We start from the raw sequence: 23,928 nt of genomic DNA, 5'->3' as shown, positions 1-23,928 counted from the left end.
ACCAAAACCGCATCCTCAATAGCTTGTCATTCGCTCCAAAAATAAGTCCATTACGTGGCTTCATCGAGGTGCAAAAGACTACTGAGCCCAGCCAACACCCACGCATCCCGAACCATAGGGCAAAAGAGTAAAGCATGGTTCAAAGTTTTGGGACTCACCTTACAAAGTGGGCAAACATCATCTTCAATGATATGACGACACTTCAACGCAGAACGCATATGGAGGGAATTAGTTACAGATCTCCACCAAAACAAACGCACCTTTGGGGACACATTTAGACTCCATATTTTGACTCATGATTTATGAAAAAAGCCCATGTTGCTCGACTTGCCTACCATATACGCCATCTTGACAGAATAAGCACAGTATTTAGTGAAGGCCCACGCAATGCTATCAGATGGGAGCCACTCACTAAGAGGAATAGCTAAAATGACTTGGGAATCGTGCTCATCAAAAGTCTCAGTAACCAAATTTACATTCCAATCCATCGTACCATAGTAAATCAAATCACATACAAAATTGACGCCCTAAACCTATCTCCAAGAATAAAACGAGACTCACCATTCAAGACCCACGGATCATGCCACAGCCTAATATTAGTGCCATCACCAACTCGCTATAGGAGACCTTCCTTCACAAGAGACTTAGCCCCCTATATGCTTTTCCAAGAATAACTTCCCAAGTGACCTAAAGAGGAGTCCAAAAAAGAAGAGTCTGCATAATACTTTGCTTTGAACACACGGCTAAGGAGCGAATCTTCCGCCTGAATTAATCGCCAAGCTTGCCGTCCAATTAGAGCTTCATTAAAAATTGCGAGATCTCGGAATCCTAGCCCTCCTACGCACTTAGGAGAACATAGGGAATACTAACTTTTTCAGTACAGAGGTCTCCAGTCGCCTTTTTGACCCCACCAAAAGCGAGCTATCACGTAGTGCAGATATTGGATAACAGTAGCAAGGAACTTATACACACCCATCAGATAGGTGGGTATGGCTTGAATGACAGACTTCAGAAGAACCTCTTTTCTTGCCCTCGATAAAAGTTTTTCTTTCCATGCATCTGGGTAGCTTTTTCCAAACACGATCCTTAATCTCTGCAAAAATAAACTTTTTTGATCTTTCTGCCAGGGTCGGAATTCCCAAATATTTCGAGTGTCTATCAACCTGTTTCATGGTTCGAAAATCACACAACTACTTTTTTCTGAACAGAACTCACACCTTTGCTAAACGAAACTTCAGACTTATCAATATTAATTTTTTGTCCAGATGTTGCTTCATATATGTTTAGAATTTCAAATATTACAGAGCATTCCTATCTAGTAGCTCGCGCAAAGAGCAAACTGCCATCAGCAAAAAGAAGATGAGAAATTTCCAGGCAACTTCTGCTAGCCTTCATCCCATGTGATACCTTGTATGCATTTGCTTTCCTAATAGGAGCAGAAAAAGCATCTACAACGAGGATAAATAAATACGGGGATATCGGATCACCTTGCCTGATCCCCGAGGAGGGAATCATAGAACCACACATAATACTGGTCGGCCTAAAATATTCCTACAATTTCCGCAAGTGTACGGGTCAAGTATAATAGTATAGGTGAGCAAGGTATCGTTTCCCACAAGGAGGTATGATCAGCTACAAAATTAAGAGATACTACTATTATTTAGATAATCCGGAAATTGTGAATGATGGTGATAAACTAAACTACTATAGTAATATGAACTACTAATTCTAACACTAAAAAGTCGGATAATCAGTAAGGATCAAATATGAGAGAGATAGTTCTAGGTTTCGGGTTTCACCTTTTACTTTAGATAATGAGATTAAACTAGTTGTTGGGTTGAAATAATATTGGGTTGCAACGATTGAACTTCCAATGATATATTATCTCCTCTTCCAAGGTAGAAAATGTGTATCTATACTAATCTTACGCCTACTTTTGTGGACGTAACAATTAATATAAACCCATTACGAACAAGAAATTCATATAAAGGACCACCCCAAGTGTATAACTATTCCTAAAATTATACTACTTCACGTTTAATAATCCCATGAACGAATATTGAACTTTCACTTCCGCTAATAATCCCATATCTTAAACATATAATCAACTGGCCAAATCAATTATATGAAAACAAACCAAGATTATCAAATTTCAATTATAATAAATCAAACCCAAACAACAAATTCAATTCATTGATATAAATATAAAAGACTACATCTCTAACCTAGAACATAGAAATTTAGCTAAACATAACAACTATATCAACCCAACTAATTAAGAATGAAAATCTAAAATTAAGCATAATAATAACAAGATTTAATAACATAAATCAAGATAAGAGAGAAAGAAACTCCAGATTTAGATGAAGAATCAGATGAAACGCGCTTGCTTTCGCGTTGGCGTCTCTGTTGTCCTCCGATGCTGCGTTTCTTCGTCGCCTGTAATGTTGCTCTCTGTTGTAATTCTTTTTTCCACTCCTCCGGTGTGTACTGCTGTTGCGTCTTCTTTAGTCTTAGGGTTTTTTTTTTGTTTTTCAATCCTCTGTCCCCTTTTATGTTTTGGCCCATGATTATTGCTGTTAGTCTTTTGGACCAAGGGAAGAAAAGTTTTTTCCTCTTTTTTTTTTCTTTTCTTCTTCTTCTAATTTTACCTACAAACAAATCAATAGAGTAATAAAATATTTGCATAGTAGAATTATACTACTACTATAAATGTTTAACAAGCCAAATTAACATATTTAAGATTTGTAGTAGTAGCATCAAGGAAAATAATTTATTGAACATATTTTATTCATATGTTTGTCAATTTTATTACTTACGTAACTTAACTCATAAAAACGTTAATATATGAGAAGAAAGCTATTATATATAAGTCTCATAACTTGTACCAAAAAGTAGTATAACAAGCAAAAATCATGTATAAAATAGACACTTATCAACTCCCCCACACTTAATGTTTGCTAGTCCTCGAGTAAACTAGGACTATATAATAGTAGCATATATTTGTCAATATAAGACACTAGATTGAAGTAACATTTTCTTTAACTTCCAAACTGACTGACTCTTCATGCAAATTTTAGTATAAGCAGCCATAACTCAACTGAAAGTTTTCACAAAGACCACAAATAAGATTTATAGAAACAATTTTAGTTAAAAAACATTATTTAGACATCACAAGCAATGAGCCAAAGACCAACCAACTCTTTAAAAAGCATAGTACTTCATGTATTACACTAGTAGAATAAATGCTATTTGCTGCGGTGGTATTGCTGCGGTTTTACCTATACGCAACAATATATCACGGAAAAAGAAAAGGAAAATATAAAATAGACATATTGTTGCGGTTTCGACCGAAAACCGCAGCAATATTGTTTGAACGAAAAAAATTTGAACAAAATTTGACTTTTTGACCAAATATATTGCTGTGGTTTCTGGAAAAAACCGCAGCAATATATTAAAAAATAATATTTTAATATCCTCATTAATTTCATAAGAATATTGTTGCGGTTCCATTAAACACCCGCAACAATATACTCTTATTTTCTTATAAAACAAGACCCGCGACCCATTAGGGTTTTTCTTGAGTCTTCCTATACACCCAGCCGTTTTCATTCTCTTCTTTCACTCTCCTCTTCCTCACGCTCGACTTGTCCTTCCTCTTCCTCACTCTCCTTTCCTCTCTCATCCTTCCTTTCACCGGCCATTCGTCAATCTCTCCTCTTCCTTACGCTTGACTCGTCGTTCGTCGGCTGTGATGCTACTTCGTCGGCCGTTCGTCGCTCCACTCCTCGACGTCATCAACAACAACAACAACGTCGTCGGACGTTCGACTGGTTTCTTTTGACAGTGGGAGTTTTAACATTTGTTTTCCTCAAATTTACTGGGTGTTTATTCACCGGTGCCATCTCCACCCTCTTTGTTCGTTCGTTCGAGAAGCTAGTTTTTTTAGTCCGTTGTTCACCGTACCATCGACAAATGTACTATTTTTCGTTTTTTAGATTTGTTTTTCTCCTCGTTCGTTCGTTAGACTGGTGTTTTCGTCCGTTCGTTCACCACACCATCAACTAGAAATGTATCAGATCTATATTTTTTTTTACTTTTTTTTTTCGTTTCCTTTTTTCGTTTTTTTAGATTTGTTTTAGTATTTTTAATCTGTTTTTAGATTTTTTTTTTAGGAATCAGTTCTGTTAATATATTTTTTGTTTTTATCATATTTTTGTAATTAGTCATCAAATTGTAATGGTTGTTTATTTATTTTTATTTTTTAATCTTTTGTATTATGTATGTAATTAGTTTTTTTTATCTTTATATATTAATGAGATTCATATGTTATTTTATTTTCAGTTTGTTTACAAATTTGGTGGATAGTGGATGGGTTAGTTGCATGGTTTTAATTTTTCAAATTTATTTGCAAAATGCAAAAAAAAAAAATAATTTTTTTTTGGTTACCAGGACCTATTGCTGCGGTTTTGGGCAAAAACCGCAGCAATAGTTTGATATATTGCTGCGGTTTTGGCCCAAAACCGCAGCAATACTCTCTGTTAAATCGATAATATCTACAAATATTGCTGCGGTTTGGCCTAAAATCCGCAGCAATATTTGTAGATATTGTTGCGGTTTTAAACCGCAGCAATATTATTATTACCTATTGCTGCCTTCTTAATTGCTGCGCGCCTAAAACCGCAGCAATATGCCACTTTTTGACCACAGCAAATAGCATTTATTCTACTAGTGTTAGTGTTTTCATTCAGTCTTACCACAAGCATATTCAAGAATTGAATAATTAACTTGGTGAACCCTCACTTTAGTTGTGCAAATAAAAATAAAAAATTATAATCACTCATGTGTTTAGGGTATAATAATTATCACTCAAAACCTACAAGGTTGACTCGAAATGCAATATATCATCTTTAAATTTGCATATCATTCAATCCTCCACTACTTAGTAAGGCATGGAGCATACAAAAATCAAAAGGACTTTAGTAGGGTTGTAATGTAAGGCTAAGGTGAGAGTGTAGGAAGTATTTAGGAATTGGTGCTCAAAAGCTTAAGAGCTAGTAGAGTAATAATTCAATAACTCCATTGGCCAAACAGATGAGAAGCCAACAAATAAACTCCAACTGTTTAATTGTTGATTCTCATAACACTTTGTTCCAACAGGCCCGAGTTTCTCACTCTAGAATTCTCTCTGCCATGGCGAGAAATTCAAAAGTGAAGAAGACAGTGAGTTCTAGCAATCAAAAACCAACAGGCCCGATTTCTGATTCGAAGGCTAAGAAAACAAAAACCATGGATGAAATTCTAGGAGTGTCAGCAATGGAGTTCCAACCTGAGCATCAATCTGAGGAAGATGATGTGAGAGATATTCAGAATAGTCTAAATACTCATCGATTCTTCTCGGAATGGTTGACTTCAATTCATTCTTCAGCTGAGAAGATGAAAAATGGAAAACAGAGCAAGAATGATGGAGCGCGCCAAATTGACCCGATTCCGATTCCGCAGATGTCGGATAATGAGGTAGAGTCGATTTCTTCTGATCACATTGTCAATACTAGTAATGTTAATGCCAAAATAAAAATAGAATTGGAGGATGTTCAATCGGAGGTAGATTTCTGGTCTTCCTCTGTTCTCTGTTATGTTCTAGGTGCAAATCCCCCTACATATGTGATGGAAGGTTTTGTTAGAAGGATTTGGAGAAATTATGGAGTGGATAAAGTAGCAATGGTGAAATCTGGAATCTATATTGTGAGGTTTACTTCAATGGAGAAGAAGGACCTAGTGCTAAAGGAGTCGAATCCTTTTTTTGACAATAAACCAGTTATAGTGAAGGAATGGAGTTCGGATATGGAGATCACTAAGGATCAATTGGATTCAATTACGATTGGATTTCAAATACTGGAGTGAGAGATGCCTAGCAAAAATTGTGAGCTCAATTGGTAGATTTGTGAATGTGGATGGAGCAATAGCAAAGAGAGAAAAACTTCAGTATGCTCGAATCTTAGTTGAGATGAAAATTGCTCAAGATCTCCCTGATCAGATCACTATACTGAATGAGAGAAGTTTAGAGATGGTGATAGGTGTTGTTTATGAATGGAAACCAATTGAATGTGCTGTCTGTAAGAAGTTTGGGCATTCTGATGTTGAATGTAATAAGAAGGAAGCTCAGAAGGAGTGGAGAGTGAAGAAGGTTGCTCTTCCAGTGGTTGAACCTCAAAAGGATGCTCATGAGTTTCAGCCAGCTATTCAGAAGGCTAGGAGTGGAGGATATAAGGCTAATCCTGTTACTGTTCAGAACTCTTTCTCCGCTTTGGAGCTACAGGAGGAACAGGTAATGGTAGGCGCTGTGGTATGCTTAAAGGATGATGCAGATGGAATCAGGGGAGGGGACTCCCCTGACCAGAATGGATAGCATGTTAGTGTGGAATGTCCGGGGGATCAATTGCTTGTCAAAGCAATATGAAGTGAAGAAGATTATCAAAAATAGATCCCTTTGATTGATTAGTCTCATTGAGACAAAGGTTAAGGCTAAGAATATGGGTAGAATGTATAGCAACTTGTTCTCAGGCTGGTGTTTTACCTCAAACTCCTCTTTCCACCCAGGAGGGAGGATAACTCTGGCTTGGAACCCCCTTAGTTTCCATATTCAGATTGTAACGATGTCTGCACAAATGATTCATTGTTGGATTAGACCTCATGGTCATACTGCCGGGTTTTATTGCACTATAGTATATGCTTTCAATAGTGTGATAGAAAAGGAAGAATTATGGAAGGATTTGAGGCTGGTGAAAGAGGTGAATAATCCTTGGATTACTGTAGGTGACTTCAATTGTGTTTTGAGTAGAGAAGAAAGAGTTGGCAATCCAGTTAGGGAGAGTGAAATGGCTCCTTTTAGAAGATGTGTGGATCAGTGTCAGCTTAATGACATTAAATGCTCTGGCTATTTCTATACTTGGAACAACAAGCAAGAAGGTCAAGATCGAGTTTACTCTAATTTGGATAGAGTATTAGGTAATGAAATGTGGAATGAGGTTTTTCAAAGTTCTGAAGCTCAGTTCTTACCAGAAGGGATGTTTGACCACTCTCCAATTCTGATTAAAGCTCATAATCAGGTAGAAACTGGTAAAAGACCTTTTAAGTACTTCCATATGTGGAGTGCAGCAGAAGACTTTGGATTAAGAATTAGAGAAGCCTGGGCTACTCAGATTTCAGGTTGCACTATGTATAGGGTGGTTCAGAAGATGAAGCTGGTAAAGGAAAGATTAAAGCAGTTGAATAAGGATGATTTTAATCAGATTCATGTCCAGGAGCTTAGAGCTTTGACGGAGCTTCAAGATATTCAAAACTCTTTACATCAAGATCCTAGGAATGATAATCTGATAATGGAGGAAAAAAGAGCTGCTAGAACTTATAAGAGGTTAGCTGAAATGTATCAGTCATTTCTGAAACAGAAAGCTAGAGTTGATTGGATAAGATGTGGGGATGAAAATACAAGAATCTTCCATCAAGAAATTAAAGCCAGAAGGCTTCAGAACACAGTGTATGGTATCACTAATTGTAATGGAAGATGGGTTGATACTCAGGAGCAGGTGAATGATGCTTTCCTTCAGTACTACATTAACTTGTTAGGTATTGAGAGAACAAATAGGAGGAGAATTCAAGAAGTTGTGATAAAAGATGGGCCTGTTGTGTCAGAAGAGCAAAGAAACCTCTTGATGAGAAGGTTCACTCCAGAGGAAGTCAAGGCTGCAATGTTCTTTATTCCTGGTGATAAATCACCAGGTCCTGATGGGTATGGCTCTCACTTCTTTAAAGATTCATGGGAAATAATTGGTGATGAATGTACTGAGGCTGTTTTAGACTTTTTTAGTTCTAAGAAGCTTCTTAAACAGATTAATCACACAATTCTAGCACTCATTCCTAAAGTGAAATGTCCTAACAGTGTTACAGAATTTAGGCCAATTGTCTGTTGTAATGTTCTGTACAAGTGCATTACAAAATTGTTATGTAATAGATTGAACTTGATCCTGCCTGATATAATTGCTCCCAATCAAGGAGCTTTTATCCAGGGGAGATTCATTGCTCACAAGATATAGTCAGACAATATGGCAGGAAAAATGCTCAACCAAGTTGCATTATAAAGATGGACTTGAGGAAGGCATATGACTCAATTGACTGGGTTTTTTTGGAAGATGTACTGGGGGCTTTGAATTTTCCTGAAGAATTCATAAGGATGATCATGGAATGTGTTACTACACCTAGCTACTCCTTAATGATAAATGGTTCCCTGGTGGGTTTTTTCAAAGGGAAGAAGGGGCTAAGGCAGGGGGATCCCATTTCCCCTCTGCTATTTGTAATATGCATGGAGTACTTCTCAAGAACCATGAAGCAAGTGGCAGAGAAAACTTTGTTTCAGTTTCACCCTAGGTGCTATGGAGTTAAGCTCAATCATCTGTGTTTTGCAGATGATATAATCATGTGCAGCAAAGGAGATTATGCTTCAGTTCTGAGCTTGTTGCAAGGATTTCAGCATTTCTCAGAAGTTTCAGGGCTTGAAGTAAATAAACAAAAGTCTGAGTTATACACTGCAGGTATGACTCAGGGTGAGATAAGAGGAATTCTTGATATGTCTGGGTTTTCTCATGGTAAACTTCCATTTAAATACCTAGGAGTTCCAATTTGTTTTAAAAGCATTTCAGCAGGAGATTGTGGTATTCTTGTGGAGAAAATCACTGCAAGAATAAGAAGTTGGAGCTCCAGAAAATCACTGCAAGAATAAGAAGTTGGAGCTCCAGAAATACCTAGGGTAATGCTCATTAACTCAGTTTTAATGAGTTTGCATACATACTGGGCGCAGTTGATGATCATTCCAAAGAGAGTCATGCAGGACATCAATAATATCTGTAGAGCTTTCCTTTGGAGTGGTGTTTATTTTAGTCAGAAGTCTGGTAATGTAAAATGGGAGCAGGTTTGTATGCCTAAAGATGAAGGAGGTCTTGGTCTGAGAAGGATAATCCAGTGGAATGTTGCAGCACTTGGTAGGTATGTATGGGCAATAGAAGCAAAGAAAGATAGCCTCTGGCTTAGGTGGATAAATGCTGTCTATGTCAGGAATGACAACTGGTGGTCTTATGTTCCCTCCCAAGACTGCAGTTGGTACTGGAGGAAAATTTGTGAAGTGAAGGAGGAGTTGAAGTTAATTTACACAGCTCAGCAGTTGGCAAACAAACAGAAATTCTCAATTCATGAGTGTTACAAGAAGTTAATTAGTGAAAATGTGAAGGTGAATTGGAGGAACTTTGTGTGGAACAGATTTAGCAGTGCCTAAACATAGATTTATATGTTGGCTTGTTATGAAGGAAAGGCTAAATGTAGCTGTGAGATTGAGAAGGATGGGAGTTTTAGATGATACAAGTTGCAGATTGTGTGGGATAATGGATGAAACTCATTCACACCTTTTCTTTAACTGCCAGTTCAGTCTAGATGTGAATAAGTTAGTTTCAACTTGGATGCAGTTTGATATGTTTGGAGACAACATTGAAAGCAGCTTAAGGAACATCTCCAGCAGTAGAAATTCAAGATTCCAGAAGCAGTTTATGTTAGCAGTGTTGGGAGCTACCATCTACTTCATTTGGCTAGCAAGGAATGATGCAGTTTGGAATGATAAGGTGGATATAATCAGTAGTCATGTAAATAGAATTCAGAGAGTCAGTATAGATAGAGTTTATAGTGTGATTCCTCATAAAATCACTCAAAGAGATAGGAGATGGTTGAGAGATAGAGCTAACTCTATGATGATTTGTATTTAGCTTGGTGTCAAGCCTTGGTTGAGGGGGTCCAACCTAGTTGGTTTGTCTCTTCCAAGGTTTGAGTGTGGCTGTAATTGTTTTTTGAGAGCAATATACTTTACTTACTTAGCAAAAAAAAAAAAACAAATAAACTCCAACTCTAATAAAATGTTACGACTAAATAACCCAACTCCAATAATATGTAACCATTATATCTCCTTGTTCTCCATTTGCTTTAAAGGATAATATTTGACTTATTATTATTATTATTTATTATTTTCTTCCATATTTTTTTTCTCGTATCACATATCATATATTTTTTTCAGCATTTTTCTTGAATTTTTTTTTCACAATCTTGTAATAATCATTGATATAGAATAATAAAACACCATCTCAATAATCATAATTTTTTTACTATTATAGCCTTCACAAATAATACTCCAAACACCAAATTATAGTCCACTAGCTCAAAGCTTTGGTTAGGACATATGTTTAGGATTACAAGCTTGTAATGTGGTTTAGGCAAAAGAAACAGGCTTAAGGCTTAGAGGGCTTTTACGAAGAAATATGATAATGTAGGTGGCTTAGGCTAAATGTAGTTCAACAAAAACGAATGCCTTAATAATTTTTATGCATGCTCATGCTTCAATGTAATCTCGAAGAAACCAATGCAAATTCAAGAGTTTATACTTCACCATGAACTAACACACACTCTCATAAAAAATAGAGACTAATATAGATTTTTTAGTCTACTAAAAGGCTCAAAAGTCTCACAATGGTTATAGATGTTCACCAAGTCAATCACAAATCAAAATCATAAATAACCATTCTTAGCACTTGCCAAACACTTGAACAATGATACTATGCTATTTTTCGAATCAGTCAACATAAAAATCCATTAGCTAGCAACAAAACTAGAAAAACTTTTTTTTAAAAAAAAAAATCAATTTCAAAAACTGTTATTATATTTTTTTTCAGTCAAACTAAGCTACCGAAATTTGTCTTCAAATCAATATTAGACATGAAACTTATAAATTTCTATAAAATTTTTGGTAGCACCTCCCATAAAATATGGCATATTCAATTAGATTTTCTCATTTTCTAGACCTGTTTCTTCACACAAATTAATTCCAGCATTAAAACAATACACAAAATCCAGCAATTCAAGGCTTCAGCCTCTTCCCCACACTTATTATAAATATTGTCCTCAATGTTTAAATATACTCAAACTATATGGGAAAGGGGATCAAATTGTAGCAATAACCATGGGAATATAAAATACTTAGAGAGAAACAACCGGGAGGCGTAAGACGACTTCTCTCGTGCATCACAGTAAGAGAGCGACAGCTAACTACTCTATGTAAAAGCTTGTGATAATGGTGACACACACAGTAGCCCGCAACAACAACACATAGTAGAAGGAGCAGGACAACAGTAGCCATTAGCCTGACATAGCAGCAATGACTATTAGCATGAGCGAAACTGACTTATAGCTGTGTACCTGAAAAAAATAGAAAGAAGATAAGAATGCTGACAAAAGAAATAAAATAAAACGGAGAGTAGCTTGGGTTGCCTCCCAAGTAGCGCTTGTTTAGAGTCTATAGCTTGACTTCCACCAAGTTTCATTTAACTAGGATCCATCGAGGAGTTAGTCACTCCTTTAGTGGTCGTCTTAATTATCAATGGAGACTTACCTTTGGTTTTGAATTCACCCTTTTTCCTCCATGAAAAACATTCCTTGATTGGAGGAAAAACTTTTCTTACCTTTTCGTTCTTATGCTTAGGAGGAGTACCTGTTTTACTCAAACACACTTCACGTAGAGCATTAGTAGCATCAGTTACATGTTTCTTCTTAGTCATGTCTTCAATTATATCAACTTGACAAACAAGATCACGTTGTGAATTATTTTTAGAAGAACTGAATATATTAAAGTGAACTTTCTCTTCACCAATGTCAAACGTTAAAATACCATTCTTAACATCTATAATAGCTCCAACAGTATCCAAGAAGGGTCGACTACCTAAAATAATAGGTACCTCTATATCCTCATCCATATCAAGAATAATGAAATCAACAGGAATAATAAAGTTATTGACTTTAATTAACACATTTTCTAGTATTCCTGTTGGAAATTTGATAGATCTATTAGCAAGTTGCAAAGATACAGTAGTAGATTTTATATTATGCAATCCTAACTTCTTGCAAATAGATAAAGGCATAAGAAAGACACTTGCACCTAAATCACACAAGGCTTTAGAAAATTTAATATCACCTGAAGTGCAAGGAATGGAAAAACTTCATGGGTCTTTCAGTTTAGGGGGACGCTTTTTCTGAATCACAACACTACATTCCTCACTCAAAGCAATGGTTTCATATTTTTCCAACTTCTTTTTTGACATAATTTCCTTAAGAAACTTAGAATAAGAAGGAATATGCATTAAAGCATCAATAAAAGGAACATTAATATGTAATTGCTTAAACATTTTCAAGAATTTCTCAAATTCCCTATGCAATTTAGTTTGTTTAAGTCTTTGTGGAAAAGGAATAGGGGGAACATAAGGCGTCACTGGGAGAAGAGGTGTTGATTCAAGTTCTTTCTCAGCTTCATAATTCTCCTTCTCTTTTTCACTTTCATTGGCGACCTCATTTTCTTTGATCGTACTTTTTATGGTACTTAACTCCTTACCATTTCTAAGAGTGAGAGCGTTGCACTGTTGTTTAAGATTAACTTCTGTTTTACTAGGCAAAGCTCCTTGACTTCTAGAATTGATGGCATTAGCTAATTGTCCAAGTTGAAGTTCTACATTTCTATTAGAAATAGCAATCTGATCAACTTTAGTTTCCAACTTTTCAATTCTTTCAAAAGTAGCATTAGCCAATTTTTCAATAGCCAACTCCCATGTTGGTTTAATTTCTTGTTGGGGTTGTGTTTGATGGAAACCAGGTGGAATTTGTGAGTTAATATTAGCATTCTGTTGTCCTTGATTCCTCCAAGAGAAATTAGGATGGTTTCTCTATCCCGGATTAAAAGTATTAGAGTATGGATCATTATTAGGCAGCCTATTAAAATTAGAAACAAATTGAGCTTGTTCCACATTAATGCATTCATTGGTCAAATGAGCACCTCCACACAAATTACATGACATAGTAGTGGACACAGAATTGACATTACTCATTTTAGCAAATTAACTAAGTCGTCAACTTTTGTATTTAATATGTTAATTCCTTCTACTTCATACATACCAGCAGCATTCTTTGGTTTACCCCTATTATTAGACCAATGATAATTATTAGAAGTTATTTCTTCAAGTAACCTATTAGCTACTTCAGTAGTTTTACCCATTATTGCACCTCTAGCGGTCGCATCTATAATTAGTCTAACAGATTCATTAAGACCATTATAAAAAGTTTGCATTAGCAATCAATCAGGAACACCATGATGAGGACATTTACGTTGTAAATCTTTAAACTTTCCTATGCTTCATATAAAGACTCCCCATTATATTAAGCAAAACTAGATATATCGTTTCAAAACTTAGCAATTTTTCTCGGAGGAAAATATTTATTAAGAAAAGCTTGAGATAATGCAGGCCATGTTGTAAATGAATTAGGTGGATTAGATTTTAGGATTTTTTTGGTCAAAACACCCTTGTGTTTGGGGATTTTTAAAACAATCCCCCTTTTGTTTTTTTTTTTTTTTGAAATGAACCACCAAACGTTTTATAAAAATGTTGGTTGCACCCCCAAAACCTAACTTCTGTCAAATCCAGACATTTGTGGGGCCCACCTATGCTATTATATAACAACCACTTCATCCCCAAATCAGGATATTCCCTCTCTCACAACGGTCATTTTCCGACACCCCCAAATTGAAGTTGCTAATCCAAAATTTCAAATGGAAAATTGCAATTCCACTCTCAATTGACAATCCCTTACATCCTTCAAATCAAGTAAGTGTTACATTCATTTCTAGGCATTAAATTTTGGGTAATTTTGCAATTCTAGGGTTATGGCAACCAAATGCAATTGTCGAATTCCTGCTAAGATTTTGAGGTCATGGACGCATGACAATCCTGGGAGGAGTTTTTATGCCTGCAAATTCTCAGATGTTCATACTGGAAGAGAAGGGTGTGAATTCTTTGGATGGGTTGACAAGTATCAGGAGGAGTGGCAGAAGGTGGCGATTAATGAACTGGTGCTGAAGAAGAGGGTTATGGCACCATGTTCTTATCTTACCATCCATAAAAGTTTCCCCTTTTCTGTCATTCCATAATTCTCCATGATGACGAGAGAGAGTGTGTGTTAGATGAGAGAGATTGAAAGAGAAGATGAAAAGGAGTAGATGACAAGAGAGAAATGCTGAAATTCTGACTGAAGCAAGTAAGAGAGATGAAATCAGAAATGAAGGAATTGAATGAGAGAGATGAAGAGGTTACTTGAAGGGTTTTATTACCCAAGGATACAAATGTCATTTCACGCAACATTTAGGAGGGAAAATGGGAAAAAGGGCCCCACAAACGTCTAGATTTGACGGAAGTTAGATTTTGGGGGTGCAACCAAAAAATTTTTAAACGTTTGGGGGTTCATTTTAAAAAAAAACAAACAAAAGAGGGATTGTTTTAAAATTCACCAAACATAAGGGTGTTTTAACCAAAAAATCCTAGATTTTAACCACATTTTAGCTTTATCTTTAAGTGAAAACAGAAACAAACCAAGTCGAATAACATCGCCAGTCACTCCAGCATTGAACTTAACAGTGTCACATTTTCAAGAAAAGTTATTATATGCTCATTAGGGTCTTCATTATCTAGGCCACTAAATTGGTCTTGTTGAATTATTTGAATTAAAGCAGTGCGAAGCTCAAAATTATTAGCAGAAATAGTAGGCCTTACAATACTCTAAGGTGCACCACTAGCATTCGGCATTGCGTAGTTACGTAAAGGCTTTTCATCATTGTTGTCGTCCCCCATCTCTAATGGTTTACTGTCAGATTCTTCCGAGAAGATGTACAACAAATCAAAATCTGGCAGCTTTTGTATTTGCTCCAACCTTTTCAGTTTCCTTAGTGCGCACGCTGTTTTTTCAATCTCATGATCAAAAGAAAGCAAAGCACGATTAGTACGTCGCATACACTAATAAATAATATCAGAAAGATTAAACTTAACTTAATAATTTTGTAAGCACAAAGAAAGAAAAATCACTAAAATGTGCAGCAATTTCTACGCTAAATAATTAAGAAACACAACTACTAGTGATTAGACAAAGAAACTAGTTATTAAAAAAAAATTAATACTAATAACTCAGAAACACAAAGATAGCTCTAACAAAATGTTTATGAGAGGAAATAAAAAAAAAAATTTATAAAGAAAAATAAAACAAGTGCTAACAAGAAAATAAAGTCTAAAGTAATATTAAAAATCCCTCGAGTATGATCTTGAACTATTGCCTCCCCGACAACGGCGCCAAAAACTTGGTCGGCCTAAAATATACCTACAATTTCCGCAAGTGTACGGGTCAAGTATAATAGTATAGGTGAGCAAGGTATAGTTTCACACAATGAGGTATGATCAACTACCAAATTTAGAGATACTAATATTATTTAGACGATCCGGAAATGGTGAATGATGGTGATAAACTAAACTATTATAGTAATATGAACTACTAATTCTAACACTAAAAAGTCGGATAATCGGTAAGGATCAAATATGAGAGAGATAGTTCTAGGTTTCGGGTTTCACCTTTTACTTCCTATAATGAGATCAAACTAGTTGTTGGGTTGAAATAATATTGGGTTGCAATGATCAAACTTCCAATGATATATTATCTCCTCTTCCAACGTAGAAAACATGTATTTATACTAAACTTACGCCTACTTCTGTGGTCAAAACAATTAATATGAACTCATTACGAACAAGAAATTCATATAAAGGACCATCCCAAGTGTATAACTATTCCTAAAATTATACTACTTCACGTTTAATAATCCCATGAACTAATATTGAACTTTCACTTCCGTTAATAATCCAATATATTAAACATATAATCAACTGGCCAGATCAATTATATGAAAACAAACCAAGATTATCAAATTTCAATTATAATAAATCAAACCCAAATAACAAATTCAATTAATTGATAGAAATATAAAAGACTACATCCCTAACCTAGAACATAGAAATTTAGCTAGACATAACAACTAAATCAACCCAACTAATTGAGAATAAAAATCTAAAATTAAGCATAATAATAACAAGATTTAATAACATAAATCAAGAGAAGAGAGAAAAAAACTCCATATTTAGATGAAGAATCAGATAAAACGCGCTTCCTTTCGCGCTAGCTTCTCTGTTGTCCTCTGATGCTGCGTTTCTTCGTCGCCTGTAGTGCCGCTCTCTGTTGTAAGTCTTTTTTCCACTCCTCCCGTGTGTACTCCTGTTGCGTCTTCTTTAGTCTTAGGTTTTTTTTTTTTTTTGTTTTTCAATCCTCCGTCCCCTTTTTACGTTTTGGCCCATGATTGCTGTTGGTCTTTTGGACCATGGGAAGAAAAGTTTTTTCCTCTTTTTTTTTTCTTTTCTTCTTCTTCTAATTTTACCCACAAACAAATCAATAAAGTAATAAAATATTTGCATATTAGAATTATACTACTATTATAAATGCTTAACAAGACAAATTAATATATATAAGATTTGTAGTAGTAGCATCAAGGAAAATAATTTATTGAACACATTTTATTCATATTTTCGTCAATTTTATTACTTACGTAACTTAACTCGTAAAAACGTTGATATATGAGAAGAAAGCTATTATAAGTCTCATAACTTGTACCAAAAAGTAGTATAACAGGCAAAAAGCATGTATAAAATAGAGACTTGTCAATTACCATTAATCACAAAAGAATATTTCACATATGTTACACACTTCATCACCAAATCGACCCAGGGTGTAACAAACCCCATCTTTTGCAACATTCTTCGGAGAAAGCACCACTCCACTCTGTCATATGCCTTACTCATATCCAGCTTCATAGCAACAATCCACTCTTACTCCTACTGCGAGATTTCATAGTATGAAATAACTCCATGGCAATAAGCGCATTGTCAGTAATCAAGCGACCAGGAACAAAAGCACTCTGGTTATCAGATACAATGTTAGGCAATATAAGTTTTAACCTATTTGCTACAACTTTTGAAACAAGTTTGTAAATTACATCACAAAGACTAATAGGTCGAAACTCAGAGATTGAAGTAGGATTTTAACCTTCGGAATGACAGCAACATTAGTTCTATTGAAAGCATCCAGAGGGCGCGTGCTATGGATAATGCCCGAAATCACAGCAGTAACATCGTCACCCACAATATGCCAAAACCTCTGGTAAAAAAACAGACTCAACGCTTCCCACACCTCCTCTTTGTTACAATCACGAGTCTAGATCAAATTCATTTCTGCAGAAATAGTCGGGATAATAACATCTAGGACAACAAGCATATCCGCATCCGAGGATGAGCTAGTCGTAAACAATTGCTCATAAAATTCCACCACAACACGCTCCAATTCATCCTCCTCACACCTCCAAGTACCGCCACCATCGAACAAGCCATCAATACGATTTTTTTTTGTGTTGACTTGCCTTACAGTGGAAATATTGTGTATTCTTATCTCCATCACGAATCTCCGAAACTCGCGAGCTCAAAAACCAGTAGGCCTCCTGTTGCTCTAGAAGATCATCGAGTTTTCCTTGGAGAGTCTTTTCCTTTTCATGGTCCCTGCCATCATCTTGCTGCTGCAAATTTTTCAAGTCTCCCTCCACCTCCTCAATTTTCTTGCCCAGTTTATTTAGAGAGCCACGACTCCAGCCCTTTAATTCTTCTGCAAGACTACCAATCTGCTGCTCACGAGGTGAGCCGATCGAGCCCTCCCAAGCAGAGCGCACCACAGATTCACACTCGTCATTTAGTAACAATGTTGTCTCAAAACGAAAAGGTTTTTTCCTCTTTTTTCTTATGCGATGAGCACCCTGCACTAGGATCAAAATAGGCATATGGTCGGATTTATAACGAGGTAAATGCTCAACGTATGCATGGGGAAAGCTCTCACACCAACCTATCGAAGCTAAGAAACGATCAATTCGATCCCGAATCCGGGTGCTAGGATTACGACCCCGCTCCCACGTACACCATAGGCCCGCATAACCCAGATCACGGAGGTTATACCCCTCCAACACTTCTCTAAATCCCTCCATACTATGCCTCCGCAGCAAAGAGCCCCCTTCAATCTCACTCATACTCAAGATCTCGTTAAAATTGCCCCTAATCAGAATAGGGCCATCAAAATCACATAAATGCCGAACAAGGTCCCAAGTTTTATATTTTCACTCGCCTCCGCCCACCCATATATCCCCACAAATCTCTAAGCAACCCCATTCTCCCCGACTACATCGCCACAAATGTGGTGAGAAGAAAAAGAAAGCAAAGTAAATCTAAAATTAGTAGCCTTCCAGTAGATACAATGCCCACCTAACCTACCAATACTGTCCACACCAAAAGCACTACTAAACCCAAACGATGCTTCAAATTTTCAGACGCAGTAGCAGCAATCACAGTTTCCGACACAAATACTAAGCTAAGGCTCGGCACCAAGCTCCACCTACGAAGCTTATGAACTGCTCGGGGGTTGCCCAAGCCTCGACAGTTCCAGCATAGCATATTTATAACGCCTGGCGGGGTTGGGCTTTTCCCACATCCCCCTCGACAGATGCATCATTACTGTCATGAGATAAAGAGACACCACCTATTAACTTTTTTAACCTAACCTCTGCTCCTACATTGTCGTCAAGCACCATCTCATCTGGGACCTTGCGTTTATAGCCACAAAAAATAATATTTTCACACGAGTCCTTAACAGCATTTACATCAATATTTAAGTGACTAGTGCATTTTTATGTGCCAGCAACTTTACTTTTCTAGGCTTAGCGATAGAATTACATTCACTAAAAGAGCCAGCATTAGAAATTGAACTTACGTCGCAATTCACTCCACATGCACCTGGAATGGTAGGCAAGCTAAGTGCTTGGGTAGAGTTCTCGGCATTAGCCAGTGCACGATTCACAACCCCTTCATCAATGGCCTCCACCACCACAACTTTGGGTTCGATCACCTCAACAGATTTGGGAGTCTCCACAGAAAGGGTGTGAGACTTATCAACCGCAGTTTCCAACACCTCCATAGTCTCCTTTGGATCCATATATGCCTTCAAAATCAGGTTTCTAGCACACCCACGAAAAGCTTTCACGTCATCGTCCATCTTCAACCTTCCACGTCTCGGGGATGCACACAGCCAACCCCCCATTTCTTAACCTCCTCCATACTTTCCTCGGCCACCATGAGACAATCCCTTTCAATATGCCCCAAAACTTCGCATGCATAGCAGAAGTTCGGTAAACGCTCATACTTGATCTCCACAACCACAACCTTTCCATCCCTTGATCGGACCTGCTGAATACGGCGCAACGGCTTCATAACATCTAACAAAATTTTCAGCCTCACAGATTTATCCCAGGGAATCCCATCAGACTCCACTTCTAAAACCTCACCCAACCCTCCACCAATTGCTCGAACGCTCTTCTCAGTACGCCTATCCATGGGAAGGTTATATAGCTGAGCCCAGAAAGGACTTAGAGCTATTAATATATTTGATGGTTGAGCACTCCCCTTAATCTCCTCCAACATAAGTATATTATTATCGAATGTTCATGGGCGCCCTGCTATAACTTTCGTGTTATCATGCATAGAGGCAAATTGGACAACGAAGAGCCCGTTCTCAATCGATCAAAACTACGCTCCTTTAGAGATCATTCAGCTTTGATTCATTGCTCTTTTCATAGCCTCAAAATTGTAGGGCCTAATTGTTAATACTTTGCCTACGATCGATAGGCCAATTCCCGAATCTTCATCATCATCAGGTCCTTCATCATCGAAAGCTATGATCTTGCTTTTGTCATTTGTAATCCTCAAATCCGCACATTTATTTGCAATTTCGTCAGCCATAATTGACTGACTACGTACAATACCAACGAGGGAAAACGACTCAAGATCCAAGATTCACGAAAACCACTCAAACCCTAGTTCACCTAACTTTAGATTGAGGGGTATGTTGTCTGGGTAATAAGATTTCTAGATAGTTTCACAAAGTTCCTTTTTTTTACAGTTCAAGGGTAAAACCTCTTTTCACTACAATGTAAATGAAACCAATATTCTTTCTTCAAAACATATATAACTGGTAAATACTAGTTATCGTCAACTATACACAACTTTTAAGAAAATAATTTTATTAAGGTATTGATATGCCATGTTCATATGGCATTTTTCAGTACTTAATTGGCTATTTTTTGTGTGGACTTGAACATATTTTGGTATGATTTTGAACTCTTTCTCAACAATTGGTTTTTGGTTTATTTAATTTCTATTATGTTGGTGAGAGGGTCCAATGGGCACAATTTGCTATTGAAGAAAATGCCAAATCACAAAGTCAAGTGTACAAGTGGAATAAGTCAACAAAGTGCATTTAAGTGGCAAGGAAACAAAGATGGGAAGAAATGTTAATCAAATGAGGAAGCATCCAAGGAAAGAAGAAGGAAGTTGTACCGGCAGCCTCCGCGGTCGCGGAGCACATGACCGCGGTCGCGACGAATTTCGGAGGAAATTAAAGGAAATCACCGTGAGCATCTCCGCGACCTCACCGCGGTCGCGGACCCCCTCCGCGGTCGCGGAGCCCTGTAACGCGGAATTCGGCTTTTCGTCTTCCCCTGTTTTGCTGATTAAAAGAACATTTCGTCTTTTGTGTTTAGGATCGTTTTTCATCTGTTTTTAGAGAGAATTCAAACAAAAAATTGTAATCCTTTATATTATGGAGAGGTAATCTTCTATCTTGGTGTATCAATCGAATCAACCATTTTAATCAACTTGTGAGTTCAATTTTTCCTTTTAATTGCTTGAATGTTGATGATTTTTCATGTTCTTCGTGTTTGATTGTTTTTGTGCTTAAGTTAACTTGATCAATTAACTTCTTGCTTATTGCAATCTCTACTATCTAGATAATTGTCTACTTTGAGATTATCAAGGGTTGTAGTTTATGCCCAATTATCGCACGCTCGTGGATGATTGAGTATAAGAAGAATCATCATATAATTTCGCATTCGACCGCTTGTGTGAATGTTATATTACCCTATTGGAATCTCCCTAGTTGTTATCTAATTACTTAATTAAACCTAGAACGCTCGGGCTAGGTTGTTATGACATTAAGGTTAAGATTAGAGCGCTCGCTTAGTCTTACCACTACATTAGGTGTTGAATTGTTCAATGATCAAGGGTTCAATTGGTTGTGAAGATTAATTGCCAAGTTCTCGTTTATTATTTGATTTTCCTTGTTTTTGCTTTATTTGTTTCAATTTCATTCCTCAAAACCCCCCATTGTTACTTAGCACACGTTTAGTCAAACCAAACCTACCTTCTCCGTGGATTCGAACCTTACTTCCTTATACTACGTTTGTGTAGGGTAGTATTGATTTATTTGCGCGTTAGGCGATACGACTTAGGCCTCGCCAAATTTGGCGCCGTTGCCGGGGAAGGCAGCAAGTTTGGGTTGTTATTTGTGTGTTTGTTTGCTTTTGTTGTTGGTGTGTGAACCCGTCTTATGGTTCACACCCGTGCTTCTCATATTCGATCATTGTTGTTTGATTCAGAGATCGAAAGGACACTTTATAGGTTGAGGAAGGAGATTCGGGGTCATTTCCGTGAGTTACCTTTCTACATTAAAGTTGAGGAAGAAGAAATGCCGCCTAGAGCTGATCCGACATTAAGGGAGCTTTCTGGTCCTAATCTGGACCAGGCACCATTGGCCATCCAATATCCGGAGTTTGGGGAGAATGTTACTTTTGAGTTGAAGTCGGGTCTTGTTCATTTATTGCCAAGCTTCCATGGTTTAAATGGAGAAGATCCAATCAAACATCTTGCGGAATTCCATGCTGTTTGTACTAGTATGCAGCCAAGGGGTGTTACGGAGGATCAAATCAAACTGCGGGCCTTTCCTTTTTCGTTGAAGGATAAGGCTAATGATTGGTTCTATCATCTAAGCCCCAACAGTATCAACACATGGAGGGGGATGAAGCAAGCTTTCTTAGAGAAGTTCTTTCCTTCAAGCAAGTTGAATGAGCTTAAGAGGGCCATTAGCAACATTGAGCAAGGTTATGATGAGATCCTTTATGACTACTTAGAGAGGTTTAAGAGGCTCGTTGCTTGTTGTCCCTACCATGGTTTTGCCGAGAAGGATCTTGTTTTGTACTTAGTTGGTGGGCTCCTTCCGGATGAGAGAAGGATGGTGAATGCTGCTTCTGGGGGTAACATTGATAACAAGACCCCACAACAAGCCATGGAGCTCATAAGTGAGTTTGCTGAGAGTTCCCGCACTTATTCTAAGAGAAATACCACTCGGGGAGTTAAAGCGGCAAGTTCTAAATCATCTTTGGAGTCGGAGGTGTCCGACCTTAAGGGCATGTTCCGGCAATTTTTGGTGAGTGGCAATCAAAAACAAGTGAAGGCTTGTGGTATTTGTTCCAACACCGGCCATCCGACCGATTCTTGTCCAACTTTGCAAGAGGAAACCCGAGAGGTGAATGCCGTGGGATATCAAGGGCAAAGGAAGTATGATCCATTCTCAAACTCTTACAATCCCGGATGGAGAGATCATCCGGCCTTTAGTTACAAGCAAGGGAATCAAACTCTCCAAGGCAATCAAAATTTTCAACAAGGTAATCACCCTCCTCCTTACATGGCACCATTTCAAGCTCAAGGGAAATCCTCTAGCTCCAACATAATGTCCACCAAGGATATGATCAAGGCCTTGGCTCAAAATGTGACTACTATGCAGTCCAACATGGTGCAATTTCAACAGGAGACAAGATCTAGCATTCATAATTTGGAAACACAAGTGGGCCAAATATCTAGTGTCGTGAATAAACTTGAGGCCCAAAGTTCGGGGAAGCTACCATCTCAAACCGAGGTGAATCCCAAGAGGAATGTGAGTGCCATGACTTTGAGGAGTGGCAAAGAGTTGGTTGATCAAGAGCCCAGCAAGAGCAAAGTTGTGGAGGAGAATGTAACCAAGGAAGAGGAGGTGGAGGTTTTAGTCCCATCAAAAGAAGCTGAAAAATTGGTGAGTCCTAGCTCTCACCAAGAGGTAAAATCATTTCCGGATTTCAAACCGGTACCCCCATTCCCTGAAGCATTAAAGGACAATCATAAGCTTGAATCTTCTAAGGATATTTATGAAACATTTAGTCAATGTGTCGTAAATATTCAATGTTAAAATTGATAAAAGATGTGCCTTTGTATGCTAAGTGGTTGAAGGAAATTTGTTCCATCAAAAAGAAAAAAAATTTAAAAGGGAAGCAAAAGGTGAAGGTAAGTGAACATGTTTCCGCCGTTTTTCAAAAGAGAATGCCTAAAAAATGCAATGATCCGGGCATGTTCACTATACCTATAACCCTTGGTGACACAAAGATTGATAGGGCTATGCTAGATTTGGGAGCCTCCATTAATGTGCTTCCTTATTCTTTATATGAGTCCGTAGAACTTGGTGAATTGCTTCCTACTAATGTTGTCATACAATTAGCGGATCGGTCCACTTCCATTCCTAGAGGTGTCTTGAAAGATGTTCTAGTGGAAGTTGATAAGATGACTTTTCCTGCTGATTTTTATGTAATTAACATGGAGCATGATAGGGATTCCGAGCCTATTCTTTTAGGGAGGTCGTTCTTAAAAACGGCTAATGCTAGGATTGATTGTGGCACCGGTTCTTCGACCATGCAGTTTGATGGTCAAAACATTGAGTTTAAAATGCATGATGCCATGGGATGTAACGAGGATCACTCTATCTACTCTATTAATGTGGTTAAGCCTAGTGTTCATGATGTGTTCGATGTGAGGTGAAACTTTTGTGATTGCATGATGTCGAGCTTTCGACTTTAAACTAAGCGCTTCTCGGGAGGCAACCCGTGATTTGATTTTATTTTTTAGATAATTGGTTTATGTTTGGTTCTTGTGTGTTTTTGGTGTTTCTGTTTTTGACTTTTGTAGGTGCACATTTGGG

At 37.4% G+C, this 23,928-nt stretch overlaps 2 protein-coding genes and 1 non-coding gene across 3 annotated transcripts; 2 read left to right on the top strand and 1 right to left on the bottom strand.

The window, feature by feature from the left end:
• Positions 1–11,226: 11,226 nt before the first annotated feature.
• On the bottom strand, positions 11,227–13,129 carry LOC109135623 (uncharacterized). The gene is made up of 4 exons (XM_019250969.1): positions 13,030–13,129; positions 12,134–12,766; positions 11,550–12,022; positions 11,227–11,286 (listed from the first exon to the last, which is right to left on the bottom strand). The coding sequence occupies exons 1-4, from the start codon at positions 13,127–13,129 to the stop codon at positions 11,227–11,229; spliced, it is 1,266 nt and encodes a 421-aa protein (XP_019106514.1).
• Positions 13,130–13,217: 88 nt separating this feature from the next.
• On the top strand, positions 13,218–13,323 carry LOC125494586 (small nucleolar RNA R71). Its single transcript, XR_007270825.1, has one exon. It is a non-coding gene; the product is annotated as a small nucleolar RNA R71 (small nucleolar RNA).
• An 8,151-nt stretch (positions 13,324–21,474) lies between these two features.
• On the top strand, positions 21,475–23,145 carry LOC104899419 (uncharacterized). Its single transcript, XM_010686608.2, has one exon. It carries the CDS (start codon positions 21,475–21,477, stop codon positions 23,143–23,145), a length of 1,671 nt encoding a protein of 556 aa, XP_010684910.2.
• The last annotated feature ends 783 nt before the right edge of the window (positions 23,146–23,928 follow it).

The sequence above is a fragment of the Beta vulgaris genome, chromosome 1 (genome assembly GCF_026745355.1).
Source record: "Beta vulgaris subsp. vulgaris cultivar EL10 chromosome 1, EL10.2, whole genome shotgun sequence".
NCBI classification, from domain to species: Eukaryota; Viridiplantae; Streptophyta; class Magnoliopsida; order Caryophyllales; family Amaranthaceae; genus Beta; species Beta vulgaris.
The sequence above is the reverse complement of the archived record's forward strand: the minus strand, read 5'-3'. Positions and strand labels throughout refer to the sequence as shown.